The sequence below is a fragment of the Protopterus annectens genome, chromosome 6.part0 (genome assembly GCF_019279795.1).
Source record: "Protopterus annectens isolate FY-2018-M chromosome 6.part0, PAN1.0, whole genome shotgun sequence".
Lineage (NCBI taxonomy): Eukaryota > Metazoa > Chordata > Ceratodontiformes > Protopteridae > Protopterus > Protopterus annectens.
Window position 1 is genome coordinate 482,305,850 of NC_056737.1, and position 16,168 is coordinate 482,322,017.

Genomic DNA, 16,168 nt, shown 5'->3' on the forward strand with positions numbered 1-16,168 from the left:
CGCTACCGCAGCACCACCACCGCATCATTTGGCTCAATGGTGTTCAGCAATATTCTTAAGGCTGCCCAGGGATTCAGTAGCTGGGGACTCTGTCCCATCAGTGAATGAAAATTGACAACATCAGATAAAACAGCTGTGTACTCACCAGAATGTTCCATCTGTGTTGTCCATTTTCATTTCTGCCTCACTTTCCCTGTCACCAGCCCCCTTCCATTATATTCTGGATCAATAGGTAGATAGAGCAACACTTCTGTAAGGTATTCCTCATATTAATGGCTTCAGATATGGCTTTGTTCTTCCTTCCTTCCACTGTTATACTACTGCTTAAGCTTTCTATAAAGTTACATAAGGTATTTCTTTCTATGAGCTGAAAACAAGATCTGAGGTAATGAGGGGTGATGCATTCTGGGTAAGAGTGAAGCTCAAGAGTTCAGGATTGCCACGAGCTTGTATAGCGGCCGAGAACACATTAGAGAGGCGGAAATGAAAATGGACTACACAGATGGAACATTATGGTGAGTACATAACTTTTTATTCTCACACACAAATAAGTCTCTACAAGGGAGTTTCTCAGGAAAGTATGATTCCTGATGTCTGTGATTTTCTTGATTCCTCTAGCAAGACTCCACATGAGAAAAATTCAGTAGTACCTATAATCTGTATGTTCTCCAGTGTCAACCCTCCTCTAACATTCCAGATTCCTGGTTTATGGTTTGAGACAGGAACTGCTTTTGGTGGAGTGACCAATTTTATCTGAAGCTAGGTCTCCCATTTTCCCTCCCACCTTCAGCACAGTCTGTAACAACAGACATGTCAGACTTGGCTTGGGGAGCAGTGTTTCGGGGGTTAAAAGTGCAGGGTGTTTGGTCCAAAAAGCATGAAAACACACAAACATAAAAGAAATGTTAGCAGTCCTAAATGCTGTCATCTCTCTCATCTGTGGTCCCCTAGGTCTGTTAAAAGTGATTAGAGACAACACCATATTAATGTGGTACATAAACAAAAAGGGGGGGGACCAGATCTTACCTTCCAGACAGGTTATGGTAACCTGTGATATAGCTTTCAAACTCAATCTCACTGTACAGGTATCTTGTATCCCATCAGAGCAAATTGTTGTGGCAGACAAGCTGAGATGGACCAGGGCAGACCTTCATGAATAGAAAAGGAATCAGGACGTCGTACAGGAATTGATTTAGCTGTGGGGAACAACTCAGATTTTTTGTTTGCTTTCAGTCACAACAATTAGCTGCAAAATTCTGCTCCAGGACTCCATGGAAAAAGACACAGAAAACAGATGCTTTTTCTTTTCTTTTATTTGGACAGAAATGTTCCTATATGCTTCTCCGCTAATATCCAGGATCATTATAAAGATTCAGAAGGAGACTCCAAATATCATTGTGCTGACTTCATTCTGGCCCAGACAACAGTAGTGTTCCCTTCTTTTTGAAATGACCAAGAGCACTTATCACAAGTTTCCTCACAGACTGGATCTATCCCAACTCAAAACAGCTGTAACTAAGTGCCTGGATGATGGAGTCTTGATACCTTTCAGGCAACTGTTTTCTGAGTATGTGAAGCAGTTTCTAATTTTCTCTGTATTTACATTGCTGCTGTTAATTCCAGTATGTACTCTTTATGTAAGCTGTGTCTCTATTTTGTGTAATCCTACTATTTGTAAAATGTATTACTGGTATGTTGCCTTCTCAAGGTCCAGATTATGCTGAAAATAGTAATTTGACAAGTGCTTTTACCTGGCAAACAAAGTTATGTAAATCAATAAATAAAAAAAAAAAGAAAATACTGATGAACATTTTACTGTTTAGTAATTTGTAATTTTCAGTTTAATAATTCCAATTTTCACTTGAGCCTTAGACCTAGGTAATGGCTTATTCAGAAATGTACAGACTACATGGAAATAGTTTTTATGCTGTCATGCTGAAAAAGATGTTCTCTCTCTGCAGGGTCGAAATCTTGCAGATTTGCGTAGAAGTCAATCTAAAGCCACCTTCAGCATCAGCACAACTTTGAGACTGGGTAAACAGATTTTGGAGTCTATAGAAAGCATCCACTCTGTGGGATTTCTACATCGAGATATTAAACCAGTAAGAAATCATTTTAAAACTCCTACGTCAAGAAAAGCAAAACTGAGGGAGAGAGAAAGGTGTTCCTTACAACTGCTTTTGATTAACAATGTTTCCAAAACTTCATATTAAATTTGACTTGAATGTGCTTTCCTGTGTGATTTAACTATCTGATGATACTTGGTATAAAAAGTAATTAAAAGAAGAAAATAGTATTTGACTGACATGTTATTGCCTTTCATTTTCCCCATAGTGTTAACAAGTTGGTTCATAGATTAGTACTAGGCTAACTGCCCTTGTTGGCCATTTTAAGCCTAGCCAATTACCCCATGTGAGAATCAAACCCTGTACCTTGCATCTGCAACGTAAACACCTTAGCAAGCCTCAACTGTCTCTATAGCTCCGCCTGCTTTCAGTAATATTACAACTACTTTTTCTCTTGAGTTTTCTGTCAACCATTAACAGGTTAATTCCTTTTTAGAGTTATTCACACAGATTACTAACTCACCCACCTCCAAAGAGTACACTCACAAGCTCCTACCTAGCTAAAGCTATGTTTACTTACAATCTATACCAATACATGATCCAAAATTATGAAGAAAACATTTCCTACTGTAAAACATACTGTAAAAGATCTTGAAAGCAATTACAAAGAAAATGACCATGGGTTTTCTTAGCTAAAATCACATTGGTCAGTCAGCCTTGTACTAATATTTAGAGTTCTCTTATCTGGAGATGTTCACTTAATCCCAACATGTGTCAATACCACAGTGCCTCAAAACCATCCTTACAAAAGCCATTCACCAGGAAAAACTGAAAATTTGTAGTATTAACAATAATATGCAGTAAAAATACATAATGTGTTGCTAATGACATGTTTCCCGTAGTTCAAGGTTTAATTCCTGCAGCATCCATCTACCTGTTGTGTGACTCTGATCAAGTCATTTAACAAGACAGTGCTCCTGGACAGAGCATGAAAAAGCTCCACATGCATCAGTGCCCTACCTCAGTTAACAATTAATTAAGGCTTTGTGCCCACTGAGTGGCGCACAGCTACAGTTATCCCACTCCACAAGGGAGGATCCGCCTTGGATCCCGGAAACTACCGTCCCATCAGTCTGACAAGCCTGATCTTGAAGGGCATGGAACGCATTATCATGGAACTTATAAACAAAGACATTGGCAACCTTCAAACACTGGACCCCACCCAGTTTGGGTTTGTGAAGGGCCCATCTTGTCTCCTGAATCTGATTGACTTCTTCGAATCAGTCTCCAGAGCTGTGGATGAGGGTAAGGCGGTCCGCACAGCCTATCTGGACCTCGCCAAGGCCTTCGACACCATCCCCCACTCTGGAATCATAGATAAACTTACTAAGCTGGGCATAAATCCCTAGGTCACTCGATGGGTTGCCAAATGGCTTACTGACAGAACCCAGACTGTAAAAGTAGCCGACTCCAAATCCAGCTCCAGACAAGTGACAAGTGGAGTACCTCAGGGTTCAGTCCTGGGACCACTCTTGTTTGGCATTTACTTCTCTGAAGTACAGGCCAACACTAAGGGACTCTGGCTAACAAAGTTTGCAGATGACTGCAAACTTGGAGCCATTATCAAATCCCCAAATGATGTGGATATTCTACAAAAGGGCTTTACAGAAACAGATGCCTGGTGCCAGAGCCATGGGCTCAAGCTTAATGCCAAGAAATGTATAGTTATCCCCTTTTGAAAAAAACATGTACCCATGAATTACCACATAGATGGCAGGAAACTTAACATCGAAAGTGTGATGAGAGACTTAGGGACACAGGTGGACAGTGGTCTCACTTTCGATAGGAAATCCTTCTATGTGGCACACCTCATCACTAAGGGCTTTTCATCCAGAAAAAAGGAGGTCACTGTCCCACTGTACTCATCCCTCATTAGACCCATTATAGAGTATAATGCTTTGTTTGGTATGTACCTCACAAGACATCTGCAACAGCTGGAAAGGCCACAGAAATATCTCACTAAAAGAATCACAGGCCTAAATCAGATGCCATATGCTGGCCTACTAAAAAAACTCCAGCTATACTCTGTGGCATATCGTCTACTCAGAGGCGATCTCTGCTTAACATACAAAGCCATGTCAAACCCTGAGCTGCTGGACATGCTCCACTTAAAGAAATCCCAATCCATCAGAGCCACACGCTCCAGGGATCTAAACATTGTCATCACAATGAACAAAACATGCTGGAGGGATAGGTTCCTGACCCAGAGACTCCCCATACTCTGGAATAGACTGCCCATACATGTCAAGCAGAGCGCCTCATTGGCCCTCTTCAAAAGTAACCTTGATGATTGGATGGGAGATAGAAAATTCACCCCGAGGATCATGTCAGTCGCCCTGCTAGACCAGGGGTCCAGAGAAGTAAATATTGTGGGAAGAAATATCCAGGGAATTGTTATGGCTAGGCTTGCATAGGCCCTAGGGCCGATAGCCTAGTACCAACCTATGAACCTATAAACAAACAATGGTCCCCTATGGAGTCCTGGCATGTGACCACCAAATGAAAAGTACAGTTGTGTAAACTTACCATAAATGTAGATGTTCAAGTGTATTCACTGTTGCAGTCATCACACCTGGGCCATCCCTGCCAGGGCAGCCCTCAGTCAGCCCAAACACCGGAGGCTCCTGCCTTACCCCTGCGTCGGTAAGCCAGTATTTAGGAATGAACCTTCATAACTGCAGTCTCTTCTTTTGTAATATGAATATCTCTGGGTAATGCAACTTAAAGAGCTTTACAGTTAATTTTGTCCTTTGAAGCCAGTGTTTTTTTTTTCCTGTAATGTTTATTTACATGTTCTCATTGCATATTCTTTGCAATTTGACTGATTTTACCTCAGTTTTGGTTGGAAAGCATCTTTTATGCCAGCTGCTTTCTTAACATGTGCTTGAACAAATGTAATGAATTATACAGCTGGTCTTGAGAACTGAAAGCATTAATCCTAGAAATGTATAGCTTATATAGCTAATACTACCACACACTCAACACTTCAGTACACAATCACACCCAGCAGCCTGAGATACTAACAGTGCAGTGGAGGGATGGTACCATTTTGCAGGCGTGTTCTTTATCAATTAGGCAGTTATCATAATGGACTTTTTATTTTTTTTATTTTCTACATGTGTTAACCAGGTAAGGCCACTGGACACAGTTGTCCCTTTTTAATGGCCAACCTGGAAACACTGTGTAGTCATGTGACTTGTTCAGGCTCACACAATAGGCAAATGGAGGTGGAAGGAATCCCTCAGTACTCATGACTTCAGGAAGTCATTAACAGCCGAGTCTCAATCCTCTGTAATAACTGCCAGATTAATGCAAGGAGTCTTAACCTGAAAATGCATTCACTGGAGGCTCTCCTTGCACTGGAAGATGCCAACATCTTTGCGGTCACGGAAACTTGGTTTAGGGCTGTGGAGAGCACCCCTGTCTTACCAGGCTATACCTCATTCCACACATTCTGACCCCAAAATGAGGTCAGGAAGACTAAGGGTGGTGGAGTCTCTATCTTCATTAAGGATAGGCACGCCTCCAGCCTGGTTTGCCAGCATGATGCACTGGAACTACTCCATGTACAGCTGACAGTTTTGGCAAGACACCCATCCAAGTTATAGCCACTTATAGACTCCCCTCCGTGATTCAGGACACACACTCCTCCTACCTGGACCTACTTGACTCCATCAAGGTACCCCCTAACACCCTGATCCTTGTTGACTTCAACTACCCCACCATAGACTGGGTGAACTATTCCTGCACTAATGCATTCACCCGATTCCATGACTTCATCATTTCTAACGCACTAGACCAGTTAGTCTCATTCCCCCAAGGAGAGATAACATTCTGGACTTGGTTCTCACTAACATGGGCAACCGCTGCACCACTCCCATAGTATGTTTTTCCTTAGTGAGATCAGATCATCAGTCTGTCTCATTCAAAGTTTCTATCCCACCCAACCCCCCCCCCCCTGCCAGCTGTAACCAGGCTAAAAAACTTCTCAAAAGCTGACTACAACCTCCTAAAGGAGGGTATCCGTAGCTTCACAGCACCGCCCCCCTCAGAGGATGCAGACAACTATGCTGAACAGTACACCAATGCAGTATACAAGCACCCGTACAACTGCATAGAATCAGCCATACCCAAAAGAATTAAAACCTGCTCCTCAAGTTAACATAAATCTGTCTGGTTGACATCCTGTATCAACAGGCTTTACAACAAAAGGAAGAAACTGTTGTCCATGGGTAAAAAGAAGCAAATTCCAAATTGGAAAAACTCCCCCCTTAGCCTCAACAAGCAAATTATCTCACTAATTAAAACCTCCAAAGCCAATTATGAATCAAAATCTGAAACAAAGGGAAACCAAAAAGCCTTCTTCAGTTGCATCAGAAACCTCCATAGCAAAGCCCAGGTTTTTCCGAATTAGTACTTAACAGTATCACTTACATTGATCCTATTGACTTAGCCAACCTGCTAACAGAGAGGTTTTGCGCAAACTTCACTCCCCAGTCCACCCCCAAAAGCCCATTTGACATCCCCAATACTTGTCCCGCATCTCACATCTCCATAGATCAAGTGTTAAAGGGCTTATTCAAGGCAAAGAACACAGCTTCCATAGGACCTGATAGCATCCAAGGCTGTATTCTGCACAATCTCCAGCAAGAACTAGCTTCGCCATTGAGCACCCTGTTCAACCACAACCCAAGTACAAGTTTCATTCCAGCAGAGTGGAGAACTGCCATTGTCATCCCTTTGCGCAAAGGTGGTGCCACTACCGACTCTGAAAGCTGTCGTCTTATTAGCTTGACAAGTCTGATCTGTAAAGCCATGGAGCGTATTATTATGGCTCTCATAAAGAATTACATGGGCAGTCTCCAAGCACTTGACCCCACCTGGTTCGGATTCATCAAGGGCAGCTCTTACCTGTTGAACCTGGCTGACTTCTTTGAGACTGTCACCAAGGCCGTGGATGAGGGAAAGGCAGTACATACAGCTTACTTTGATTTGGCCAAGGCCTTTGACAGTAAGCCCCCACTCGGGCATCATCAGAAAGCTAACACAACTTGGTGTAAATCCCTATCTCATCAGATGGGTGGCACCGATGGAACCACAAGGTCAAAATAGGCGCCTCCACCTCTGACAGCAGACCTGTCACTATTGGTGTTCCCAGGGATCTGTCCTGGGACCCCTACTGTTTGGCATCTACTTCTCAGAGGTCCATGCAAAGACTAAAAGCCTGTGGCTTACCAAGTTTGTGGATGACTGTAAGTTGGGTGCTGTCATTGACTCCTCAAATGATGTTAACATACTGCAAGAGGGTCTCACTGCAACAAATGACTGTAATGGCCTTAAGTTAAACGCAAAAAAAGTATTATCATGCCGTCCGGCAAAAACATGGCCCCTACTGATTACTAAATCAATGGCAACCCTCTAAGCACACAACCTGTGGTGAGAGACCTGGGTACTCAAGTTGACTATAATCTCACATTTTGACCATCATGTAGCGGCAGTGGTCAGAAAAGCCTTTTACTTAATTCATCTCATAAGTAAAGGGACTGCATCCAGAAAAAAAGGAGGTTATTACCTCTCTGTACTCCTCCCTTATTAGGCCAGTAATTGAGTATAATGCCCCATTTGGTATGTACCTTTCCAAACACCTGCACCAACTGGAACGGCCACAGAAATACCTCACAAAGAGACTTCATGGCCTCCAACACCAGTCCTATGCAGACAGGCTCAAATCGCTGTCACTCTACTCAATATCATATAAATTGCTCAGAGGTGATGTGCGTCTCACCTACAGGGGCAATTTCAGACCCTGCCTTACTAGAGATGCTCCATTTCCATAAGTCTAACTCCTCACGCATTACCCGCTCAAAAGGCCTAAATCTAATATGCAACATCAACAAAAGCTGCTGGAGAGATGGGCTTGTTTCCCAGAGGCTGCCCTGTCTCTGGAATAGACTTCCCATATACGTCAAACAGAGTACCTTGCTGACCCTCTTCAAGCGCAACCCTGTTGAGTGTATGAGAAACCACAGATTTGTCCCAGGGGTTCCACCTGTGTTCCTCACTGACAGGGGCAACAGATGCTGACTGAGGTTTCTTTTTTTGGGGATAAACTCTTGGCTAGGCTTGTAAGGGCCTCAGGGTCATTAGCATAGTAATTTCCTATGAAAGCACCTCAACTTTCCTTCACTGGTGACTCCGGTTATGCTTAGAGAACAGGTCATAACATAATGGTGAAACTGTTCAGGAAACTGCACAAAGGGTGTAAGCTTTTATTTAGTAGACTGTGCATATACATATTTACAGCTTTTGTGAAGTTTGGGTGGTAGTGATGCTTGTGGCATGGCATAGTGTTAGGTGTTTGGAGTAGGGCAGTGGTGTCCGTGTACTGGGTTCTCACCTGTTTATGAGCTGATTTTGTAGGTGATAACTGGAATAGTACAGAAATAGAAAAAACTGCTGTACAGTCCCAGCTTTTTTTTGTACTCTAGTCATCTCTCTTGCTGTTTTGTTCTTCTTTAATGGCATACAATATTGAATGTCTGCATGATAGAATTGCCAAACAACCATCTGAATGCATTATTACTAGGATTGCTTGGATCCTTCCACACAGTCTAAACTTGATGTCACTGCACCCTACATGACAAACTTAGAAAATGTACAGATGAAATTTCAAACAAAAAGAAGAAATCGACCTTTTACATACACTTTTAAACACTGAAATAGTATATTGCATATCTCTCTTAGGAAAGAAGAAAAAACCCACTAAACTTCAGTGTTAACGTCACACTGAACTCTTGAGATGTGAAAGTAAAGTGAATTTTTCATTGAGCATGCATATTTTACAAGGACAGATTTCTATATGCACAGTAAAAAAAAATAAAAAAAACTTAGTCTGTATGACCACTCATTCACAACAAGATGTTAGATCCATGCAGTTTAATCATTAAAAAAGATTTTAAACATATTTTTGAATAAATACATTTTATAATTGCAAAATTCTTAGTGGAGTGGTTGTATTTTACTCATGATGAGCACTTCATTGATTTATCAGTTGTATACTTTCACGCCAGTTTCTGATAATTTTGAGATGGCTGACATAAATATGGATTTTTGGTGATAGAACAAGTCTACACTGATCAAATTTTTGGGGGTAGGGAATATGTATTGGAGAGCATGCATTCATTCTGTAGTATTAGCTTTATCCATTTCTGGGTCATGAGGGCAGCTGAAGCCTAACCTAATAATCACTGTTCAAAGCAGGGTTGCCAGACGTCCCTATTTGGGCGGGACTGTCCCAAGATCAACAGTCTGATCCCGAGTCCCACCCTGCCGGTTTAAATCCCGGGCAGCCTCCGCTTTTTTTTTTGATTGGCCCGTATACCGGCATACAGGCCAATCAAAAATCGCTAAACATGGAGCTTCTTGTGTTTAATGCAGAAGTTCCGCATTAAACGAAGCTCAATGTTTAGCGATTTTTGATTGGCCCGTATGCCGATATACGGGACAATCAAAACATCGCAAAACAGAGCTACTTCTGTTTAATGCGGAACTGCGATGTTTCGCATTAAACAGAAGTAGCTCTGTGTTTATTTATTTTTGATCTGTTTGGCCCAAGAGCTACTTCTTTTTTTTTTTTTTATAGTCTTCACTTAACAGTGAAAGACCTTTTTTTTTTTAGTCCCTACCTGGCCAGTCGGAAATCTGGCAACCCTGATTGCAAGGTAGAGAAAATAATCCTGAATAAAGATGCCAGTGTATTCATAAAAAATGCAGTCAATTATTCACTGCTGTGGGATAGTTGGAGGACTGGCAAATCAGCAACATGTCTTTGATTGAGGATGAAACCAGATGTCATAGCATGTGAAGACCTTTGTTAAAGAAGTTAGCCATTCAAATTCCTTCTCAGTGGCTCATGCAGTTGTCTGTGTTTGGAAGTAGATGGGGGGGGGGGGCTGTTCATAGTCTGGGCCCAGTGCTAGTGATGATTTCTTGTTGAGTAGCACGTGACACACATTCCTGCTACACTCTTCTTTCATGGACCTGAACGTTTATCTTCTACACGAGTATGGTTCATAGTAAGTTTCACTATGGAATCAAAGAGAGGTAGAAGTTACTGAAAGACACAAGCAGGTGGTGTTATTGTAAGTCTGGTAAAAGTGAATTGTGTAATTCAGAAGTAGTTTGTAACACAATAGGATTTTCAGATGGAATGGCTTACTTAGAATGTAGGAGTCAAGATTTTTCTCAAGTTATGGTTTGCATGAAGTAAAACTGTAATTTTTTTCTAATGCCCAGTACCTACCTATGAACATTATGCACAAGTGTAGCGGAGTTGTAGTATTTCTAATAGAAAAAAAAAAGCAGTCTCACAAGTCGTTGCATTCATTCATTTATAGAGATTGTTCTATTTACCGATTAAATAAAACGACAACTTCTGTGTTTGCATACTTGAAAGGTAGAAGGAATTAAAACACAAAAGAATCTGTGGTATCCCTGGAAGTCTCGGAAAACTCAGTTTGCAACCTATACTGGGTCAAAAACAAACCAAGATGAAACTTTGCGGGGCGGAGGGTGTGAAGTTCACTCTTTGAAGTATGTGATGCACCTAGTTCACTAATAAAATTTGAAGTTCAAAATACGTACTATAAACTAATAAAATAGCAGGTAGTCCACGGTTGAGTTAAAAATGGAATATCCTTTATTGAAGCACACAAACGAGAGATCCCAGTTGAGCATAGTGAAAAGCATTAAAGACATTCATTAATTTATATATAATCAGATTATTTGGAGCAAGGGAGTGGTATATCTAATCTTGTAGAAAAACGTGAACTACTGTGGCAGCTGAAACTGAACTCTTAGAAAACCAAAGCTTAATTATTACTGCTCCAAAAAAGCATACTAGAACTCAGAAAATTGCCTCACTGTTTAAAAGACTATTAAAAGTCTGATATGGGACTGATTAATACTGACATTACACACTAATATTTTGCATACTAATATTGTTATAAACGGATATCAAACACTGTAAATATTTTACAATGAAAATAACTGACATTGGTACTGTTTTCTGATACTTCTACTCATTTAAACTAAGCGCTTTCTTAGTTAGATGTTACACTTGAACAGACCCCCAGGGCCTTAATGCTTTATTTCTAACATTTTTCACTATTTATTTCTAACATTTTTCACTGTATTCCTCCTTAGCAATTATAGCTATGGTTTCCAGCGTACTTAGGTCTTCACTTGTAAATTTTTACAGATGTTCATTTATGTTATGATATGTTTTTTACACACAAACCTGATGAAATATTTTTTGGTACGAAAGCAATCTTTGTGGTAAGGTCAAGACCACAAAATGGTCTCCTTTGAAGTAAAAATAAAACCTGGACCCCCAGCTAAACCGGGAATATTCAGGAACTATTCTAAGGCTAACCTCCTGCTATTAAATGAGAACCTGACAAAATTTCAAGCCCCCTATATACCCTGAGAACACTTCTGCCTATGCATAACTGTTCATAGAAACCCTGTGCAAGCATATTAATAGCTGTATAGAGGCAGCTATACCCACTAGGAAGAAGTACAGAACTAACAAAAAACAAGCCACCCTGGTTGGAATCACAAAATCAGTCGGATGTATAACAGGAGGAAGAAAATCATGGCAGAAATTAGGTGGTGGAGCACCCAGCAGAATAAGAGCACTCTAATTAAACTAAAATAACTCAGAGGACAAAGTCTACCTAAGCCAAATTTGAGGTAAGTTTGGCCTCCCAGGCCAAGGACAAACGCAAAGCATCCTTTAGCTATGTCTGCAACCTCAAAGACAATACACAATTGTGTGCAGACCTCATTGTAAATCGAGCCATCTATATTGAGCCTGATAAATTCAGCTCTAACTTTACTTTATCATATTGACAACACACCCTTTAGAATTGACTCAGTAGTCAGGGACTTAGAGACGCACATAGATAGCAATCTAGCCTTTGATCATCACATGTCTATAGTGGTGAGGAAATCATTCTATGTTGCAACAACTTATAAACAAAGGTATGGCATCCAAGTCCAAGGAAGTCATTGTTCCACTATATTCTGCATTCATCAGACCTATTATTGAATACAGTGCTCTTTTTGGTATGTACCTAACTAGGCATTTCCTACAGCTGGAACGTCCACAGGTGTTTCTCACTAAAAGAATACAGGACATAAGTAATATGTCCTATGGAGATCACCTCAAGGCCCTATCCCTGTATTCTGTCTCCTACAGGCTTTTGAGAGGAGATCTATGCCTGGCATACAGGGCCATTGTCAGACCTTCACTTTGTTGGAACTCCTGCATATCCACAAAACAAGCAGTACCAGAATTACCCATTCTAAAGACTTAAAAAACCTTGCCTCTGATATAAATAGGACCTGCTGGAGAGATAGGTACAGTGGATATAAAAAGTGTAGACACCGCTGTTAAAATTCCAGGTTTTTATTATATAAAAAATGAGACCACAGTAAATTAATTTCAAAACTTTTTCTACCTTTAGTGTGACCTATAACCTGTACAATACAATTGAAAAACAAACCAATCTGTTAGGGGAGAAAATATAAATTTTTTGATTTAATTACAGCATTCAGTCTTCTTGGGTAAGAGTCTGTCAGCATAGCACATCTTGACTTGGCAATATTTGGCCCCTCTTCAGATTAAGAGGGCATCTCTTGTGCACAGCCCTCTTTAGGTCACCCCACAGATTTTCTATTGGATTTAGGTCTGGGCTCTGGCTGGGCCATTCCAAAACTTTAACTTTCTTCTGGTGAAGCCATTCTTTTGTTGATTTTGGATGTATGTTTGGGGTCATTGTCATGTTGAAACGTGAAGTTCCTCTTCATCTTTAGCTTTCTAGCAGACACCTGAAGGTTTTGGGCCAAAAGTGACTGGTATTTGGAACTGTTCATAATTCCCTCCACCTTGACTAAAGCCCCAGTTCCAGCTGAAGAAAAGCAACCCCAAAGCATGATACTGCCACCACCATGCTTCACCATGGGGATTTTGATCTTTTGGTGATGCAAAATGTTGTTTTTGTGCCAAATGTACCTTTTGGAATTGTGGCCAAAAAGTTCAACCTTGTTCTCTTCAGACCATAACACATTTTCCAACGTGCTTTTGGGAGACTTGATGTATTGTTTTGCAAATTTTAGCCGGGCCTGGATATTTTTCTGTGTAAGAAAAGGCTTCCGTCTTGCAACCCTACCCCATAGTCCAGACATATGGAGAATATGGGAGATTGTTGTCACATGTCGTACACAACCAGTACTTGCCAGAAATTCCTGCAGCTTCTTCAGTGTTGCTGTAGGTCTCTTGGCAGCCTCCCTGACCAGTTTTCATCTTGTCATTTCATCAGTTGTGGAGGAAGTCCAGTTATTTGCAACATCATTGTTCCATATTTTCTCCACTTTTTGATGACCGTCTTCACTGTGTTCCATGGTATATCCAATGCTGTGGAAATTTTTTGTACCCTTCTCCTGACTGATATATTTCAACAATGAGATCCCTTTGATGCTTTGTAATGAACCATGGCTTTTGCTGTAGCAGGCAAGTGTGTAAATGTCAGGAAAATCCTACTAGGACAGCTGAACTTTATTTGAGGTCAATTGGAGTCGCTTTAATTGATGGCAGGTGTGTACCCAAAAAGACTGAATGCTGTAATTCAATCAAAAGGTGCTTCAACAAAGTATTAGTTTAAGGGTGTGGTGCACACTTATGCAACCAGCTTATTGTACATATTTTATTTTTTATATTTTTTCTCCTAACAGATTTGTTTGTTTTTTAATTGAATTGTACAGCTTATAGGTCACATTAAAGGTGGGAAAAGTTTTGAGATTTATTGTGGTCTCATTTTTATATCACAAAAACCTGGCATTTTAACAGGGGTGTGTACACTTTTTATATCCACTCTGTGTATCCTAGAGACTACCCCGTCTATGGAACAGGCTCCCCATCCTTGTGAAACAGAGTTCCTCCGTAATCCAATTCAAGTGCAGCTTGGACAATTGGATGGGAAACCAGAAATTCATCCCTTGTTTAGCACCTGATGCAAGCAGGTAACTTGTAAATGGTTCATCTGCCAGGCCCATGCTTACACTTATCAAGGGTATCAGAACTCGTCAAAGATTTGAGATGCATGGCTAGGCTTAAAAAGGCCCTTGTGGTCATTAGCCTAGTAAACACATATGAACCTATAAATTACTAATATTTATTCTGATAGGTGTTTAGTGGTAGATCTTTTTGTTAGTTAATTAGTAAGTCATTTTGTTAGTGAGTTGGTTTCTTAATAAAGTTTGGATTAGTAGGTTAGCCTTAATAAGCTGTTCTTATATTTTAATTTGTCTCTAGCTTTTAAGTTTCATTTCTAAGGTAGCACAGTCTCAGTTTACACTATGGTGTTTAGGGGAAGGGGGACTTGGTTAAAGGAATGAGTTTAATGCTTTTATTGCTCTTAACAGAACCACCCACTGTAACTACTCCCTTACTCCAAGTAATCCGATCATATATAAATTAATGAACGTCTTTAATGCTTTTCATTATACTCAACTAGGATCACTTGTTTGTGTGTTTCAATAAAGGATATTCCATTTTTAACTCAGCTGTGGACTACCTACTATTTTATTATTTTCTAGTACATATTATAACGTTCGAATTGTATTAGTGAACTAGGTGCATAACATATTTCAAGGAGTGAACTTCACACCCTCCACACTGTGAAGTTTCTTCTTGGTTTGGGAGGAGGAATTCAAAATACAGAAAACACAGTTCATCTCTATGTTTTTTTTTTTTTCTCCAGTTCACAGGCTCCAGATTATTCAAACTGTTTTCTGAAATTGTAGTACATAATAACTCTAGAAAAGCCATAGTACTTAAAAGTCTCTTGTTGGCCTTTTCACCAGAAGAATATGTTGCATCCTTCAGACATCAAATCTCATCCTTTTATTTTGGGAGGAGTGAACCCCCCACACCTTTTTCTTCATTTAAGACATCAAGTCCATCTCCATTTTGAATATTTATTATATGACTTGCTTTAGCTTCACTTCCATTTAAAACTGGGTTGCTATATCACAGTATGTATGTGTTTATATATATATACAGATGACGCTACCCTGGTGTGGTCAGCCTATAGTCATTCCTATATGTAGACTGTAACATGAGAAACTTTCCCTTAGAAACCTGGCTGCAGTAATCCCAAATATTTCTAAAAACCTAAAAAAAAACAAAACTGGTTCATATTTTCCCCATTTAACACTAATGACAGACTAAGTTGTTTTTAAAACCTAAAAAAACAAAACTTCATATTTTCCCCATTTAACACTAATGACAAACATTAAAATTATCCTTCTGTAATTACTCCAAGCTTAAGCAAGTCAAACATACAAAACTGTTTAGGGTGACGGTGAAAACTTGACAAATTTAATCATCACATTCAGTATGTTGTCCAGAAGCCCATTGGAAACTTGATCCGTTATACGAGGTTAACTGTATCTTATTAACCAAAGTAGAATAATCATGGCAACCTCCCCTTTTACTACCCGGTCTACTGTATGTTTCATCAATCTTCACAAATGTAGTTTGCGCAGCTCTCCAGACTAGAACAAGGCTATAACAAAATTATCAAATTTGTTACCGGCTTAAACTTACTGCTGTCAAAAAATAAACTTGCAAGACTGGAAACAGGGAGGTACTTGGGAACATGTTTTTTGGGAATTTAATGAGATGGTAGATTTTAAAATTCCCCTACAGGGAAGCAAATTGTTGCAAATGAGGAAATAGCTGGGATATAGAAACTGAACTGCCTAGACATAGTAAGGCCCTGCTAAGTTGAATGCTTTTGGCTGCCTAAAAATCAATTATTGTAAAATGGAAATCAAAAGCTAAACTATCCATAACATAATTATTGAATGTTATAAAGAAGATAACATAATTGGAGATATGACTTTTAGAAAGGGAAAAGAGCAAACTGCATAGAATTAAATGGAATCTGTGGGAATAATACTTGCAGAATAATGTT

The 16,168-nt window shown here is 40.0% G+C and overlaps 1 protein-coding gene across 1 annotated transcript in view; it reads left to right on the forward strand.

Moving 5' to 3' along the window:
• TTBK2 (tau tubulin kinase 2) overlaps positions 1-16,168 on the forward strand; it is a 2,201,340-nt gene that overhangs the window by 924,184 nt on the left and 1,260,988 nt on the right. Inside the window, exon 5 of the mRNA XM_044074209.1 lies at positions 1,962-2,102. Coding sequence (XP_043930144.1) covers positions 1,962-2,102 — 141 coding nt within the window. The remainder of the gene's footprint in view (positions 1-1,961; positions 2,103-16,168) is intronic.